This window comes from Lycium barbarum, chromosome 9 (assembly GCF_019175385.1).
Source record: "Lycium barbarum isolate Lr01 chromosome 9, ASM1917538v2, whole genome shotgun sequence".
Lineage (NCBI taxonomy): Eukaryota > Viridiplantae > Streptophyta > Magnoliopsida > Solanales > Solanaceae > Lycium > Lycium barbarum.
In genome coordinates this window covers 26,429,192-26,446,169 of record NC_083345.1, presented here as the reverse complement: position 1 = coordinate 26,446,169, position 16,978 = coordinate 26,429,192, and the positions used below count along the sequence as shown (strand labels likewise).

General features: G+C 35.9%; 1 protein-coding gene across 3 annotated transcripts; it reads left to right on the top strand.

Annotated features, from left to right (window-relative positions):
* Nucleotides 1-5,148: 5,148 nt before the first annotated feature.
* On the top strand, nucleotides 5,149-16,135 carry LOC132610665 (flowering locus K homology domain-like). 3 transcript variants are annotated; one of them, XM_060324993.1, is made up of 7 exons: nucleotides 5,149-5,284; nucleotides 6,832-7,380; nucleotides 9,706-9,955; nucleotides 13,944-14,092; nucleotides 14,173-14,460; nucleotides 14,775-14,969; nucleotides 15,691-16,135. In XM_060324993.1, the coding sequence occupies exons 2-7, from the start codon at nucleotides 6,835-6,837 to the stop codon at nucleotides 15,859-15,861; spliced, it is 1,599 nt and encodes a 532-aa protein (XP_060180976.1). In that variant the 5' UTR covers nucleotides 5,149-5,284; nucleotides 6,832-6,834; the 3' UTR covers nucleotides 15,862-16,135. The 3 variants fall into 3 exon arrangements, with proteins under 3 accessions (XP_060180976.1, XP_060180975.1, XP_060180974.1); XM_060324992.1 differs by having other exon boundaries at nucleotides 5,156-5,280; XM_060324991.1 differs by lacking the exon at nucleotides 5,149-5,284 and adding an exon at nucleotides 5,395-6,735.
* Nucleotides 16,136-16,978: the final 843 nt, after the last annotated feature.

The following is a 16,978-nucleotide window of genomic DNA, read 5'->3' as shown; positions in this document are numbered from 1 at the left end:
TGTATTAATCCTTTCTTTTCATTTTTTTTTTGTGCATGACCTCCGTGTACGAGTCCGAAGGACTCTTCCTCCTCCGCATTCGGTGTTGGGCTAAAAGCCCAACAAGATATTCTTCTCGTGTCCAGCCCATTCGAAGCAGTACCTAAAAAGATTATTGGGCCGAAGCCCAATAGCAGCAGCAGATCACAACAGCCCTAGAATGGGCCAAACCCGTTTAAACTTATTATTTCCGTGGCTATTTTGTTTGTGTATTTGACAGTTTTGACTAACACTTTATTTCATTTTTTTAGATTAGGTGAACCTTAGCAGAATTAGTAGGTTAGTATTATGGGTAGTTAATTTAAAAGAGAAACTAATAATTAATTCCATAGTTCCATTTTCTTCTTTTATATTATCTATAGCACCTATAATATTTATCTATATTAAAGCAATTGATTTTCAAGGGCGTGAAGCCATGAACACATATTTTGAATTATGTTTCATTTTTACTATATCGGAAATCTTAAGGTATTACTAATACATAAACATGAACTCAAATATATTTCATAAACAACTCTTCAAGCTTGAATCAATCACGTACATTTTTTAGCTAGACGTAGTTAGTAAACATAATAAAAAGGAAAAAAGAAAAATCCCATCTTGTCCGTACTCTTAAAACAAAATTAGGCAAGGCCTCCCCTTTTGAGTTATTTTCAACTATGTTAAAACATTACATATCCCGCGCTCTTTCAGTTCATGACTAAACTCTTTTATGTATATTATTATGACTAAACTCTTTTATGTATATTATTATTTCTTACAAGTCCTATTTTAAATAACATTCTTATATATCTATTTATAACTTTAGCAATACTTACAAAGCTATTTTCTTTTCTATAATATTATACTTAGCCTAATTAATTGTAAGCCCGGTTGGTTAATCATTATTAATGGAATTTAGAGGATGCCTAATACCTTCCCTCTAGATTAGTTGAACCCGTACCTAGAATCTTTTGGTTTCGTAGACTTTAGAATAAAATCAACTTTAGATAATTACTTTAATTAATCTTAGGTGCCCTAATTCACCATAATTAATTAGGTGACGACTCCTAACTTTAAATAACCCCGGAATTATCGGAATGTTATAAACTATTTTGACCCCGGTTAAAATAGGGTATAACAGTAACTACTCTTTAATAAAATCATCCACATGATACAGCAATCTCTTCACATCGAGCATGCATTTTTCAATCAGATATACATGGTTTTTCCCCCCTTAAATCCATTCACCCAGGTTATACACACCCGAGGTAATGAGGGGTTTGACATTGGCCCCCACCTTGTATATTTAACAAAATTATTACACTTGAAGGATGACATAAACCAAAACCTCCAAAGGAGATTATTTACAATTAATGACTATGTTGCTGGAGAGCAGTGACACACACACAAAAAAAAAAAAAAAAAAGGATTCAGGGGACGAATCCTACTTACAAGAGAAGAATGTGGAGGATCAAAATTCCATCAGAGTGAGATATAAATGGTTGGTAAATATGGTTGGTGGATATAAATATATCCACCAACTTATGAATTTTTTTTACAAAATATAAATTTATGGGTCAAGTTTTACATTTAAAAAATAAATCATGATTTGGAATCTCAAATCCTATTTTTTGGAGAATTTGGAATTTGAAATCATGATCATATGAAGTTGAAGTTGAAATTTCTGTGCAAAATCATAAACAAACGCTGATTTGAAATCAAAATATGATATCATGATTTCAAATCACATGACAAAACGCCCACTTAGATTTATTAATTAGTACAACAATCAAGATCCCAGAGAAGGACAAATTTATAAACTACATTCTATAGAGTTCAGGAAGTAAAAATGTGAAGTTAGAGCTCTTTTGGTTAGAAGTTGGTTGACAAAGATATCATTATAGGATTTCAGTAGATTTGATTGCTTAATTTCATTGGCTGAAATTAACTGGCCAAACTAATTGAAGATTCGCAGTAAAATCTGCATTAGGTGTCGGTTAAGTTCTATCCTGAAGAATGAAACTCCAGAAGAATGCTTCTTATTCTTCTTAAGATTTGAGATATGAACTTCGGTTTTGATAGTTTGAACTTCATATTCGAACGATCAAGTTTGAAACTCCATACTTGGGGTTTGAAGCTTGATCCCAAGATGGCTAAAATTTAAATACTTTTTAACTTTTGACTATGTTTTAAATACCGGTCATCCAAGCATCTATTTGTGCTAGGCCTGTGCACGAATCGGTTCGGTTCGGTTTTGGCCATCATCGAGTTGAAATTTTAAATTTCGACTTTCTAAAAGTCTCAACCAAACTCGATCCATTCTAGGTTCAATTTGATTCGTTTTTTATTATTTCGGTTCGGTTACACAAATCGATTTGTTCGGTTTATTCGAAATTTAAACAAGCAACTATTTCATTTCAGTTTTAGAGTAAACATAACAAAAAAATAATGAGATCCTAAACTTGCAGCCTTATAACCAAGACATTGACCAAGAAAAAACCATAAACTTGCAAGCATAATAGCATATAAATAGCAAAACAAGAGCTTGACAACTTATGCAAGCATACAAATCCGCCAACACCACATTACATATACCAAATTAGTCATATTAGTCACTAGTGGCATATAAATTCGGTTTGTTCGGATCGGTTTGGTTGATAATTGAAGCAAACCGTATCCGAACCGTTAAACCGTAATATTTTACAATTGCATTTGTAAATCGAAATCGAATTGTATTATCCAAATTAAATTATCCGAATTATTTCGAATCGGTTCGGAAATTCGAATTGAACCGATTTGTGCACAGGCCTAATTTGTGCACTCCGTCCTATTCGCACTGTGTAGTATCCATTAGGTGTAAAGTGTTGCCTATCAGGGATTTCAATCACAAGACTCAAAATCGATACCTCAGATTAAGGTGGAGGGATTCCATCTTTTGTACATGGGCTTTCGTACATGGGCGGAGCCACCTTAGACGAAGGGTGGTCAGGACCCTTCGCCGGAAAATTACGCGGTATACATAGGTTAAATGTTAGCTATTATGAGTATATATTTAAATTTGCACACTCTTGACACAAGTGAGAAGAAAATTGCACATCCTTCACCAAATTTCTGGCTCCGCCACTGCTTTCGTACCACACTCTGTGGTCATTTTGGAAGATAATTAATGTAGAATTAATATTACCCCGATCTTCTGTCTCAATTTATGTGATGCTCTTTCTATTTTAGTCCGACAAAAAATGACACGTTTTATATAAAGTTTATCATTTTACCCTTAATGACATGATTAATAGGCATACACATTTCTATAGGTTGTTTTACACCACAAATTTCAAAAGCCTTTATTATTTCTTAATTTTGTACCCGTCCAAATACAGTCACATAATTTAAGACTGAGAGAGTAGAAAGATACTTTGTAAATATTCTTAAATTATTTTATCCATAATAATCACAGTAAAAAGATTTAAAAATTAAAATAATCTAAGAGCAACTTTTCTTCTTTGATGAAATTCTTCAGAATACCGACTCTCTCCCTATTTTCTCATTTTGACGTTTTTTTAATATTGAAAGAAAGAGAAAAATAAAAAATAAACTCGAATTTTAAGCTAAATTAGTACGAGTTAACTAAATATTTAATATTTTATCTGTTATATAATCTAATTAGTTATTGCTGGAGCCGATATTTGAGCTACTTAGTACGGGTTAACTAAATATTTAATATTTATATCTCATATATGATGTAATTAGTTATTGCGTGCAAATAGTGTTGGAATTATTTATTTCTATTATAGAATTCTTACATTGTTAATGCAATGGTTACTGTGTCTGGATTCATTCTCTTGACATTAACTATGACTTTATTTTATATAGTGAGTCATAATTTCATATTTGTAACTGACTCTTCTATTTCCCTTTAATGATTGAATTAACTTCCTGTTTTGAATTCTCTTTAATAGCGGAGTTAATGGCTCATTAAGTCCTCTTTGACACCCATTGGAACTCCTGATTTTCTTCACCTATATAAATCTACATCTTTTCTTTTAATGGATATATATCAGATACTACAATTTTTTTTTCTCTCAAATATTGTTTTTCACGAGTTTCTGGACAACTATATTTGCACAACTCCAAACTTTCAGCCATTAGTGCAAGTGTTTGAGAGCGTTGTGGAACCTTGAGAAGCGACCGGTCTAAACGATTTGCACCACAGTCTGGCCAAAATCACTTTCAAGGCAGTGACTTCTTTCATGACGCAACGTTAATCTGATAAGTTGCTTCTATCCTCTGTTCATTTTTCTCATTGATATTGTTAATATTTAAAAAGAAATTGATCTACACTATCTTAATTAACTTTTGTAATTCCAAAGTGAATGCTTACGCCTTACTTAATACATTGCAATTTGCAACAATATCTAAAATTTTCTATTTTATATTGCTCGATCATTCTATCTATCTCTTCCTAAAATAAACAAAAAGAATTAGCCAAGAAATTGTCCTTAAAAATGCGGTTGAAATCACATTCATAAGTATTAAATTGACCTCAGTTATAACTAAAAAGTGATCTATTTTCTAGAGTTTGGTGCAGCTTTTATGATATTTAGGCCCCGTTTGTCCATGATCACTTTATGGTGTTTGGCCATAAAAATTCCAAATACAACTTGAAGTTGTAATTGAAATTTGAAAAATAACAAAAACTTGTTTTTCACTTTTTTTTCTCCCACTTTTTTCACTTTCAATACATTCAAACAACCAAATATTCTTTGCACAAACTATAACCAAACACAATTCGATCTTCAACTCCAAAATACCAAATAAAGTGATTTTTTTTTTTTTGGTTTTCATGGCCAAACGCCTACTTAGTGTAGTACAGTTTTTTGTGTTGTAGTTTTTTAGAATTTGATGAGTCTTTGTTGAAACTTTTATTAAACTTACTTTCTAACTTTTTCCCTCAAATCTAACCGATAGCTTTTATTAAAATATTTGATCGATCCGAAAATGCTCAATTTTAGCAAATTAAAGGACCAAAACTATATTTCAGAGACTGATTTAAAATACCCAAACATAAGAGATCATATTTGTCATTTTCTTCCAATTTGAAAGACCAAAATGACAAATAGAAGAAGTGTAGGAAGTAGATTATAAATTATCCAAAAATAACATTATAAAACCTAGTGTCCGTTTTCATTCCCATATTTTTGGTTATTCTTCCTTTCTCCCGCTTTTCTACACACTTCGCACTTTGCAAGCTTTCAGTTTTCTGTAAGTACGTCATGTTAACCATATTTTTCAGTGTGCATATGTATATATATCTGATTGTTTAAGCATTTCTTTGTCTATTTTCTTGTTTGTGGGAGGGTTTAGGCTTGTTTTAGAAAGAGATGGTTCTAGAAGGTTCTGGTAAATATGCTACGAGTCTTTTGTACAATGTTTTTAGGGTGTTAGGATTTTGTATTTTACTGTGTAAAGAAGTAGTGCCTGTTTGGCCATGGATAGTTTTCAATTTTTGTGGAATTCGAAAAACTCCAAAAAGATGTTTTCACAATTTTCACTTCAAATCACTCACAAAATTGAAAACAACTCCAATTTATATTCATGTTCAAACACAACTCCAACATCCAAATACTCCCTGCGTCCATTTTTACTTGTCATGTATCGACTTTGGCGCACCTATTAAGGAGCAAAAACTAGAATGATAATCTTACTATATCACCCTTTGAATATAATAAATGCAGTGTTTAGGGAAACGCTTTGATAAGTGATTAATAAGGATAAATTAGGAACTATGTGTTAAATTCTGTCTTGGTTTTCTAAACTAGACAAAAGTAAAAGTGGACTTCTATTTTTAGTATAGGGGACAAGTAAGAATGCACGGAGGGAGTACTATTTTCAACTTGAAAACAAGTGACTACTCTTTTCCAAATTTCACAATTTTTATGTCCAAACGCCCACTCAGTTTCTTTTGTAACGAGAAATGTCCATTTTCCTGTAGATAATGCACCCAGCCCTCTAATCTTCTCCTCTAAATTACTCCATTAGGATTCTTTCTTGGCCTTTGGGGGCTTTCTAGACTTAGTACTAGAGGATAATTTTGATCAAAGAAATAAGGGGTAATATGCTAGAAGGTATGGGGTTTTGTGACTTATAACTTCAGTATGGTTTTTGCTCTCAAGAAGGCGAGGTGCATGATTGAGTATTTTTTGGGGTCAGTGATGCATGTATGATAAGGTTGTTTTTTCTTTGTTTGATTTTGGGGGTTGGTGATTCCAGCATGGAATTCAACTTATTGGTTATTCTCAATGCTTTATGCGAGCCTACAGGGTCTAATCTTGTGTTATTCCTAAACGTTCACACCTTTTTTCGCTCTGTTTTTTAGTTTTAATGTTCTAATTTCTTGAAAATCTATACGGAAATAATATTAGAAAGGATGCATGTTTTTCTATCTTTTTTCGCCATTTTTTAGTTCTAGTGTTTTAATTTCTAAATCACTACGGAAATTATATTAGAAAAGATGCATGTCTTTCTATCTCCTCCCTACCACACAAAGTTAGGGGTAAGGTCTGCATACATCCTACCCTCCCCAGACCCCACCTGTGGGGTGGGATCATACTGGGTTTGTTGTTGTTGCATGTTTTCCATCTTTTTTCTTATTTTTTGGGAAAACATTACGGTACCAACTTCATGAAGGTAAACTGTTATGTTCCAGCTTCTACACAGGTGAAATGCAGGAGGCCTTCAGAGTTCAATAGTTCATTCAGCCAATTGGCTGTAGCTGGATATTTTTGTAAATGTCTATTTGTTTTTTTCTTCCAGAAAATGACTGATGAAAATTTTGAGCAACCTGAGACGGGTAACTTGCATGGCACAGAAAACCTGGATAATATGAACAGTGTTCAGGACAACGATAATGTCAATGGCAAGGATAATATGGAAGGCGCTGATCATGTGCACGAATCTGATTACGTGCAGGACACCAATCATGTGCACGAAGCTGATCACGTGCAGGACACTGATCATGTGCATGAGGCAGATCATGTACATGACACTGATCATGTCCATGATACAGATGCTGTGCAGAACATGGATAATATTCATGAGTCAGATACTACTCTTGGCGTGAATACCGCACCTGAGGAGACACATGCTTCTGAAGAAGTAAAAGTTACTCCAATTGATACAGGAGCTGGCGAAGAAAAAAAATGGCCGGGCTGGCCAGGAGAAAACGTTTTCAGGATGTTAGTTCCCGCTCAGAAGGTTGGTAGTATCATTGGTCGCAGAGGAGAGTATATTAAGAAGACCTGTGAGGAGACAAAAGCTCGCATTAAGGTCCTTGATGGTCCTCCTGGGACCACTGAAAGAGCTGTGAGTTGCTGATTGATTTTGTCATTTACACTATTTAGCATCTACATATTATGGGAGTTTTTTATATAAATATATGCACTCTAATGGTGTGAAATGATTTCCCTCACGATGTTGCTACTGCAGAAAGCTACATGCTCCATTTGTCTTACTGTTCGTGAACTCTCTTTATGGCTTGCACATGTTAATATAGGCATCCTTGTGTGAGCTTCACCTTCCTTCATGCAGAGGTGGATCTATGATTTAAATTCTAGGGGTTCAACATCTAATTTTTTTAGCACTAAACCATTATATTTCTAAAGTTATGGGTTCATATCTACTATTTATTGTAATTTTAGTAAATTTTTACACATAAATTTATACCCCGCATCGAAAGTTTGGGGTTCAATTGAACCCCAAGTTATAGTGCTCCATCCGCCTCTGCCTTCATGCATGTAGGATAGGGATTTACTTATTTTTTAAGTCTGGCAAACTACCAGTTAATTCAGTGGTTGTAATGCAGTAGCTTAAGGTTGACCTACAAGTGTTCATACATCTATTAGTACTGCTTGGTTATGGTGAATTCTTCTTTTATTAAAAATTCTTGCTTGTGGGGAATGGTTTTAGATATTGGTGTTTCATGGTTCTAGAAATCTGCCTTAAGCATATTTTCACTTGACTCAATTATTATTTACGCTGGACGAAGTAGAAGTTCCTCACTTGCCAACCCGCCCCACATACCCAAAAGAAAAGACTAGAGGTTCATGGAATCCCTTTAGGCTCAGCCCTACCTTGTGTCTAGATGTTATTGTAAGCCAAATGAAATGAGGTTAACAGCAGTGTAGTAGTGATTACAGCCAACTGACATGGTGTTAACAGCAGTGTAGTAGTGATTGATCTTACATGTAATCTACGTAAAGGAAAGCAGTAGAAAAAAGAAAATCAGTAATTATCAATGCTGATGGTAGCATCAACTATCACAGAAAATAATTTGAGGGAGAGCTGGTAGAAATAAGTGGATTAATATACCACTGATTGAACAGTAATTATGACTTAACTTTTTTAAATTCAGAAGAGAACTAACTTCTTTCACTCCATGAGAGAATTTTAAGTATTATTCAACCAAGTGAACCATAACTATGACTAACTTCTTCAAAGTGGGTTAAAAACAAGCCATTAACACAACCAAAATGATGTGAGAGTTTCTATGACCTCATAGTAACCAAAATGAGTGTGTGCAGGTTCCTGCCCATATAAGGAAACATTTCAATGAAAGTGAGCTTCATACTAGAAGAACCAAGATCCAGACTGGAGTCATCAGCATTGAGCATTACAAGTGCTGAAAAGTTGTTCTGACAATCCTGAGAATTGCCTTTATCCACTATCAGTTCCAAGAAGCATTGCACTATGTCTGGTAACTTCGAAACTTGGTCGGTTGGTGTCTTGTCAGAAGCTGTTGCACTGTATAAAAGAGGAAGTTAACAAATGTAACTACAATCTGCAGGACATAACTTCCACATGAGAAACAATCAAAATCATCTAATGAACCTATAAAAAATCATTAAATGGATGATTATGTGCTGGATATAGTTTAACACGAAGCTTAGAAAAAGAACTGAGTGGAATTCATCTTTTTAATCTATGAAAAGTCGGCTGAAATATAGCAGCAGCTTTTTTTTAGACTATCCAAAATTTGCTTTTATATTTCTGTGGGTGTGCCTAGCTAAATAGTAAACAATTGAGCAACTGGATCTATATTTAACAATTCATATGGTATTAAAAGGCTTAAATAGGCATTTTAGTAAGTGGGCATATCCATAGGAATTCAGACTCCTTAGTTTATAGGTGTAAATGCACTTGGCGCAAAGTGCCTGTGTCCTATCAAAATGCTTGTTATTTTGTAAGGTCTATCAAAATGCTTTTGATTTAGGGCTACTTATAAATTGCAGATTAGTGCAGTCTTAACGGTCTTACTTCATCAAAAATAGAAGTCCTCTGTTAAAAAGTTTTCGCTGCAAGGAATCTCTTATTTTCCTTTTAGAGGGATGGGTTGTTTGGTAGTTTGTTGGAGAACGAGCTGGATGTAATTGTAAAACCGGCATATTGGGATCTATACTTTCACCTGATTTCGGCAGTTTTTCGTGGAAGCTTTGTTTTTAGCACGTCTATTCTGCTTATGAATTATGATACCAGAACACAACACTATACTTACTGATGCTGCATTATACTGATTGAACCCTGAACAAGTGAACATATTGTGAACAGTCATTGGGCTCTGGCAAAAGTCGATTAAGCGCATATTTCCTTATATCTTGCTGCCCATGGATTGATAATTCTATTCTGTTGTAGGTGATGATATCTGCGAAAGAAGATCCAAGCCTATCAATTCCGCCTGCTATGGATGGTCTTTTGAAGGTTCACAAGCGGATTGTTGATGTAGACACTGATTCAGCTAGAGCTTCACCAGTCACTGGGAGGCCAGTCACGACCAGACTACTTGTGGCAGCCTCACAGGCTGGAAACTTGATTGGGAAACAGGGTAGCACTATTAAGACTATTCAAGACACATCTCATTGCACCATTCGAGTAATTGGAGAAGGTGCTTCTCTCTTTAACTTAGATATCCTTGTCTCAAGTTGTTTCCTTGAGAAGTTAGTCCGTCTTGTCATTTGCAGTCCCTAACTGCCTTGTAATGCTGTCAAGATATAGGGTATTTGAAGAGAAATTTGGCACTGCACATATTCTTGGTATATATAGGATAAGGATGTGTTTCACATGAGCTCCCCTAACCTGGGCAAGTGCGCATTGGTTAACTAGGTCTCTAATCTCTATAATGGTGAAAACAATCTTTAGCATCTAATAAGGATTTACTGCTAAGTCCAGCATTGTCAAAAGTGAAAAGTGAAGTAAAGTGCCATGGCTTGTTGCTGGACTTTAAATGTGAAGCGCTTACTAGAGAGGCACACATGTAGAAAATAATGTGCAATATAAGAAAGAGAACTAAATTTCCTGAGAAAACAAAAACTAATTGTGGACTAAGGAACTAGAGAATATGAAGTCTTTCATAAAAGAATTGGAATATTTGACGTAAACATGATGTTAGTCAAGTGTGAAAACTATTTGAAATTTTAGTTAAGATGAAAAGATGTAGTTTTAAGTTTCTAATTCAAATTTAGCAGTTGAGTTTTTATATTAAATTTATAGTTTTCCATTCTTAATCACCGGTAAATTTTCTTAACCAGCAAAGTTACAATTGTATTTAGTGTTTTTTTTTTTTTGTATTGGTCCCTTCTCTCAATCATTGCTTAAGCGAGGCAAAGCACAAACCTGCTCTCCACTTAGTCCAGAGAGCTTCAGCTCACTTCAAGTGAGCCTGTAAGAACACTGGTTTTACGAATGAGTTTCCAGATATATGTTAATAGAACATATGGAATTAATACTTTTCTTATCCATTTCGATTATGCTTGCTGTAAATGGCCCAAAGTGGTGAAATGATTTAATCTAACCAAGAAAATTTTGCTAGCTGAAAAGTTATATACGGGATATCCTAAACTATAGTTGTTTTGCAAGGAAAAGATATGTTAGCTTAAAGGGAAAATAGTGTTTTTGGTCCCTGAATTATTACTTTATTATGATTTTAGTCCTTGTGTTATTTAACTAAGGGCATTAGACCTTCAATTAATATAAAGGTGTGATTTTGGTCCCTAGTACTAACAGATGTTAATAATTAACAGAATCACAGATCAAAAAATAAATACTGGAAAAGTTTTTTTAAAAAAAAAAGGAATGAAAAGGAGAATTAAGCCCTACGTGATGATCACCAGAACTGGTTTTCCGAGGCATGTAAAAGTTCTGGTCACTTCTTGAACAGTTCTATGAAACATCTTAATCATAGACGATCACCGTGAATATTTTACTGGCCGCCTCACTCGCCAGTTTCCATACTCATATGCCAAGCATAAAAAACTCAGACCTGCCTGTATTAACGGAGGGTAACTGAGTTTGCATCCAGCAATGTAGCAGGCAGTATTCTCACTTGGACTTTTGTTAATTATACTGGCGGGGTTATTACTTTTTTGCTCTTGATCGGATTGTCAAGTTCCAATGATCCCTTGCATTCCATTAAGTGAGAGGATCTAGATATATAGTAATTAGAATTCTTATTATTTGTCTTCCTTTTTTAATGATTTATGTTCTTCTAACTTCTTTTGCTTAGCTTTAGAATTCTTTTACGTGAGAATAATATGTATGACGCCATCTCTGGTTCTTCATTATAAAAAGTGGTTTTGGTCTGAGGTGATAAAATAGATCTAAGTTGAATATTGGTTGAATATGGATATGCTCCCACTAAAAATCTCCTCTGTTTGGTCGACTTTTTCAGTGATTTTGTTGTTTTGGTATTGATTCTGTTAAGTTTTTAACATCTGTTAGTATTAGGGACCAAAATCACACCTTTATATTAATTGAAGGTCTAATGCGCTTAGTTCAATAACACAAGGACTAAAATCATAATAAAGTAATAATTCAGGGACCAAAACCGCTATTTACCCTAGCTTAAATGACATGAGAGGGGTAGCTTTGTGGGAAAGGCCCTCCATTCCCAACTAGGAGGTTGGTAGTTTAGTCATCAAGGGAGCTAAGACCTCCATCTCTAACCAGGAGGTTGGTGGTTATAGTGACTAAGGGAGCTAAGTGTTTAAAGCCCGCAGCTTGGCCCCGTGTGAGAGGTTTTGTTGGGGGTGGGTGGTGAGGTTACTATGACAAAAAACAAAAAAAGGACATGTTTGCTTAATGTGGTGTATGATTTTGGTGAATAAGCTGTAGATTTTTCGATAGGCCTTGTGGACTTACTAAAAGGCTTGTTCATGTTGGATTTCTATGAAGACAACATTGGTAGCAATTTTTTTTTTTTTTTTTTTTTTTTTTTTTGAAACTGGTAATTGTGTATTCCTCAGCATCAAGGACATGCCGGACCTTCAAAAAGTGTTACAGCAGAAACATAAAGAAGGAAATAGAAATACTTACAGGGATTTTAATAAATCTATAAACCGATCTATATCTTCTAATCCTATTTCTTTATACCAAAAGTAGAAAGATACTATACAATTCCATTTAACTCTCTGAATGGAATTGGATCTATCTTCAAACCATCTCCCATTCCTCTCCCTCCACACTGTCCACCAAATGCAGTGTAGTATTATCCTCCTCCATTTCTTCTGACTCTTACTGCCTCCCCTCTTCATCCAACAGCTAAGCATGGCATAGACCAATTAGTCTTTGTTAAGTTGAGAAATAAGGACCACAATTGTGCAGTGAATTTGCAATGCAGAAGTAGGTGCTTGTTAGTCTCATCAGTTTCATTGCACAAGAAGCATCTTGAAACTATGATGGCACCTTTTCTCTTTAAAACTTCATGTGTCAAACAAGCCCTTCTTTTCACCATCCATGTGAAGCGTTTCACCTTATTTGGAGCTGGGCACTTCCATATGCTTCTCCATAGCTTTGGTTGCTCTCAATTCTGCCTATTGCCCTCCCTTTTGTAAGCCCTTTTTACTGAGAATTTTCCATCACTGTTATGCCTCCATCTCAGGGTGTCTGGATCATTGTTGGTGCCACTGAAATCACCAATGCTGCTTAACAGGTTGGCAACCCTTTCCACTTCCCAATCATTCAACAATCTTCTGAACGATAAGTTCCAACCCTGTGCACTGCACATCTCATCTATTGTGCTCTCTGGGTTATTACCATAGAATGAACAAATCTGGAAAAACTTCCATCAATGGAGTTTGCTCCTTCCTGGCATCTTTCCAGAATTTTGCGCTTTTTCCATCTCCTACTGATAAACTTTGCTTCTATGATCCAATTTATTTTTGGACTCCTCGAAGGAAATCTTGGAAATCTTTTCCAACCCTACCTTTCCCCCCTCCTTATAAGGACTTCACGGTATTTTAAACATCTAAAGGACTTGGTAGAGATTCCCCACCTTTTCTTGTCTCTTTTTGTGAACCACTAAGATCTAGAGCTGTCTTTAGGCGGGTACATTGGGTCGTAAAAGGACGTGAAGTTAACACTGGTACGAGTGTATAAACTTCAGATTTTATGGCAAATATATTGCTTTTACTCTTTTAGACATACTCCATCTTATTAATTATATTTGACTAGTGATGCTAGAGAATATTGTGAAGTGTCATTTGCCATTATTGAAATAAACAAAAACCGGGATAAGGATAATTCCAGATGCTGAAATTTTGGGAACTTGGATTTTTTTTTTGGGGGTGGGGGTTCAAAAGATAGGAGAGTAGATTAAAAAGCTGCAGAAGAACAATCAAAGTAACTATTCTGAGGAAGAATAATGCTCAAGTTTCTGAGTCCCTTTGGTTTGTTTCCCTTTGTCTTGTTTGCTGCTTGAATTATATAAATAATAAAGGACCATGTCGTGAACTTGGTAAAGCTCAAGAAACTGACATGCTGTGGTGTTTGTTGTGAAGTCAAGTGGTGTGTGTGTTATTCTAATTTCTCTTCTGAAATCCCTTTTTCCTTTTGGAAATGTTATCATATGTTTGATTCCCATCAACTGGATTCTGCAGAGCACCTTCCACTTTTTGCTCTTCCTGATGATAGTGTTGTTGAGATACAAGGAGAGCCCGCCGGCGTGCATAAAGCAGTTGAAATGGTTGCATCACATCTCAGGAAATTTTTAGTTGATCGTAGTGTAATTGGAGTATTTGAGATGCAAGTAAGTCTACTGGCTGGTTTTGGGAGAATTTGACCTTCTTAGTATTACTTTTTGAAATTGTGTCTTTCTTGTCTGCTCAGATGCAAATGCCAAATGCTCGACCAAATCAGAACATGCCTCCGCCTGGACCTACTCAGTCATGGGCCCCTCCTCCATCCGGTTTTCCTGGGAGTGCTGGCGGTGGACCTGGTTATGGGCACAACACTCAGTATATGCCGCCTCCACGACAGTTCGATGCTTATTTTCCACCGGTAGACATGCCACCATTGGAAAAACAGCCCCGTCAGGGCCCCCCTCCTTATAGTAGAGATGCTTCAATGGGAGCTTATGGTACAAATGTGCAAACACAACAATCTATGGTTACAAAGGTGTGCTCTTTTTCTACATTCAATCTGTTGAATGCAACTAGCGACCTAATTTATACATTCTCTGTGAACTTAAAGATAATTCAGGTAGTTGGACTCTGATCTTGATTAATTAATTACCCAAAGAGGTGCATGTAGAGGTGGCATATACATCATGCCTGTATATGTTACACATGGTAAGGGTCTGGTGGCCTTTTAAGGATACTACCGAATAGATCCATCAAGTTGCCAGCAGTCTTGCTTTCTCTTTTTGGCCTTCAATTCTTTTTATATTGTACTCCAACATTCTGTTATCTGATGCTCCTTTTTCTTTGAAGGTCACACAAAACATGCAAATTCCTTTGTCCTATGCTGATGCTGTTATCGGGACCTCTGGTTCAAATATTAGCTATGTCCGTCGGACCAGTGGTGCGTCTATTGCAGTTCAGGAAACAAGGGGTGTTCCTGGTGAGATGACTGTGGAGATAACTGGATCTGCAGCACAAGTGCAAACAGCGCAGCAATTAATTCAGGTAATATTCTGATAATTGAATTATTGAACTTTAATTTACCTTTTGGAAATCCGACAGTTGTAGTGCTGTTTCTGGGCTTGGAGAAATGAAGGGCTAGCTGTGCTGGGGAGGGTGATGCAAAGTTTTTTTGCCATACTGGAGTACAGAAGTAGAGAGGGAGGTGGTACCGTGTTGCTGGTGGGGGATCAGTTTGAAAGGTGTGATCACAAGGCGAGATGCTTTACCTAACATTTGGGGTTTTGGGGGGGGGGGGGGGGGGGGGGGGTGGGTGCCCATCAATTTGTAATCTATAAATATTTACAAACTAATATAATAAGCATAAATTACCAAAAACTGAAAATACATAAAAATTGTTAAAAAAAAAAAAAATTGAAATTTCTAATAAATGTAGATATCATGTAGGCACTTTTGTCCACTTCCAGTGTATATGAGCATACTAAAATGCATATGTTGAATACAGAAGTATAAAATGACTGATGTACAAATTAAAATGTTCTAAAAACCCAAGCATCAAATGAAAAATTGCTTCTCTGGATCTATGATTCTGTATCTCCAAGCAAAATCATCTTTGCTACCATTTCCAGAAGCCCCCATTGTCACCTGTAACTTGTGAATGTAGGATTTACATTTAACTGCAAAGAAATGAGCTTTGCAATATTAGTCTTACAACTGAGATTTCTTAGAAATGCATTGCGTTTTTACCAACCTTCTTATGGTGCAGAATTCTATTGCTGATGCTACCAGCTCAATGCAGAACACTGCGGCTGGACCACCTTCCCAAGGCTATAATCCTTATTCTCAAGGTCCTGTATATACTTCACCATCAGGTGGCACTGGTCATCCATCTGCGGGGGATTATGGTTCCATTTATGGATCCAGCTATGGTTATTGATGGATATCCTGCTCAAGACAAGTCATGCTTACAATCATGAGATCTGAAGTCGTCAGCTGTTTAGAAAGTTTTGTTTTTAGTTAGCTGTATCATGATTAGTAGTAGTGGTGGTGGATGCATTAGGTATTTAGGTGGAATTGCTGGTTGGTTTACCCGTGGTCTTTTACATTCCATGTTGAAACAACTCATATATCGTACTGAGTACAGGATGATGTTTTACCTCAGTTTCACAGCGGACTCTGATCAATTATAACAAAAAAAACAATTTCACATATTAGATCTTTTCATGCTAAGAGATAAAAAAGAAGTTCTCCTAGTTTGAATCTTTAATTAGCTATAGATGGCATCCTCTAGTCTTTTGGAGCTTTTCTAAATTTATTTCCTGTGAGTTTTGTTGTTGTGATAGCTCTGTGGACGTGCGTTCACATAAGGGGTTGCCAAAGTATTTTAAGTCGTAAACTGCATTTGTATGGTCAATGTTAGCAGCCAAATCCGTTCCTTTGCTCTCCCTGCCTCTGCTTGTACGGCAATGTTGTTCCATGGGTATAATGAATCTCTTCTAGTACTCCTATCTTGTTTGAGCAACTCCTCGTTTATGTTATGGTTGGATGGTTCCAAATGTGTATGTAGGAGAGGACCAGCAAACTTTGTCGCATGGGCTTTCTGTCCATGGACTAACAGATGCAGTAAAAGGAGCATTCTCAGATTTAACAGTCCGTATTTCATAGTGAAGGAATGCCCCTACGACAAGTTTTGTCATTTGGAAAGCTCTTACCCAGCCACCAATTCAGAGGAGGATATCTTGGTTTTTGTCAACATGTTTTAAGTTCTGATGTTATGGCCAGCCATCAATAAGAGGTAATTGCTGAGGATAGTTGTCTGCTTCATAATCAGAAGCAGATCGTGGATTTTAAATTAGTGGATACAATACAATTGTTACCCCTGCATCTTTAAGATTCTGCAATGGACGTATCCAGTTACTATTTATATTAAAAAACAGAGTTAAAAGGACAAGGCGAATGAAGAAAAGGAGGACGGGGAAGAGGGTGGGGAAAACTTATACAAAGCTAGCACCAAATTACTCCATTACCATATCTGTCTGTTACAACATGATGGA

Coding starts and splice junctions, on each gene's coding strand:
- LOC132610665 (XM_060324991.1), top strand. CDS start 6,700: ATGAAGGTAAACTGTTATGTTCCAGCTTCTACACAG. Junction 6,736..6,831: donor ATGTTCCAGCTTCTACACAG/GTGAAATGCAGG, acceptor TTTTTCTTCCAG/AAAATGACTGATGAAAATTT. Junction 14,970..15,690: donor CAGCGCAGCAATTAATTCAG/GTAATATTCTGA, acceptor CTTATGGTGCAG/AATTCTATTGCTGATGCTAC.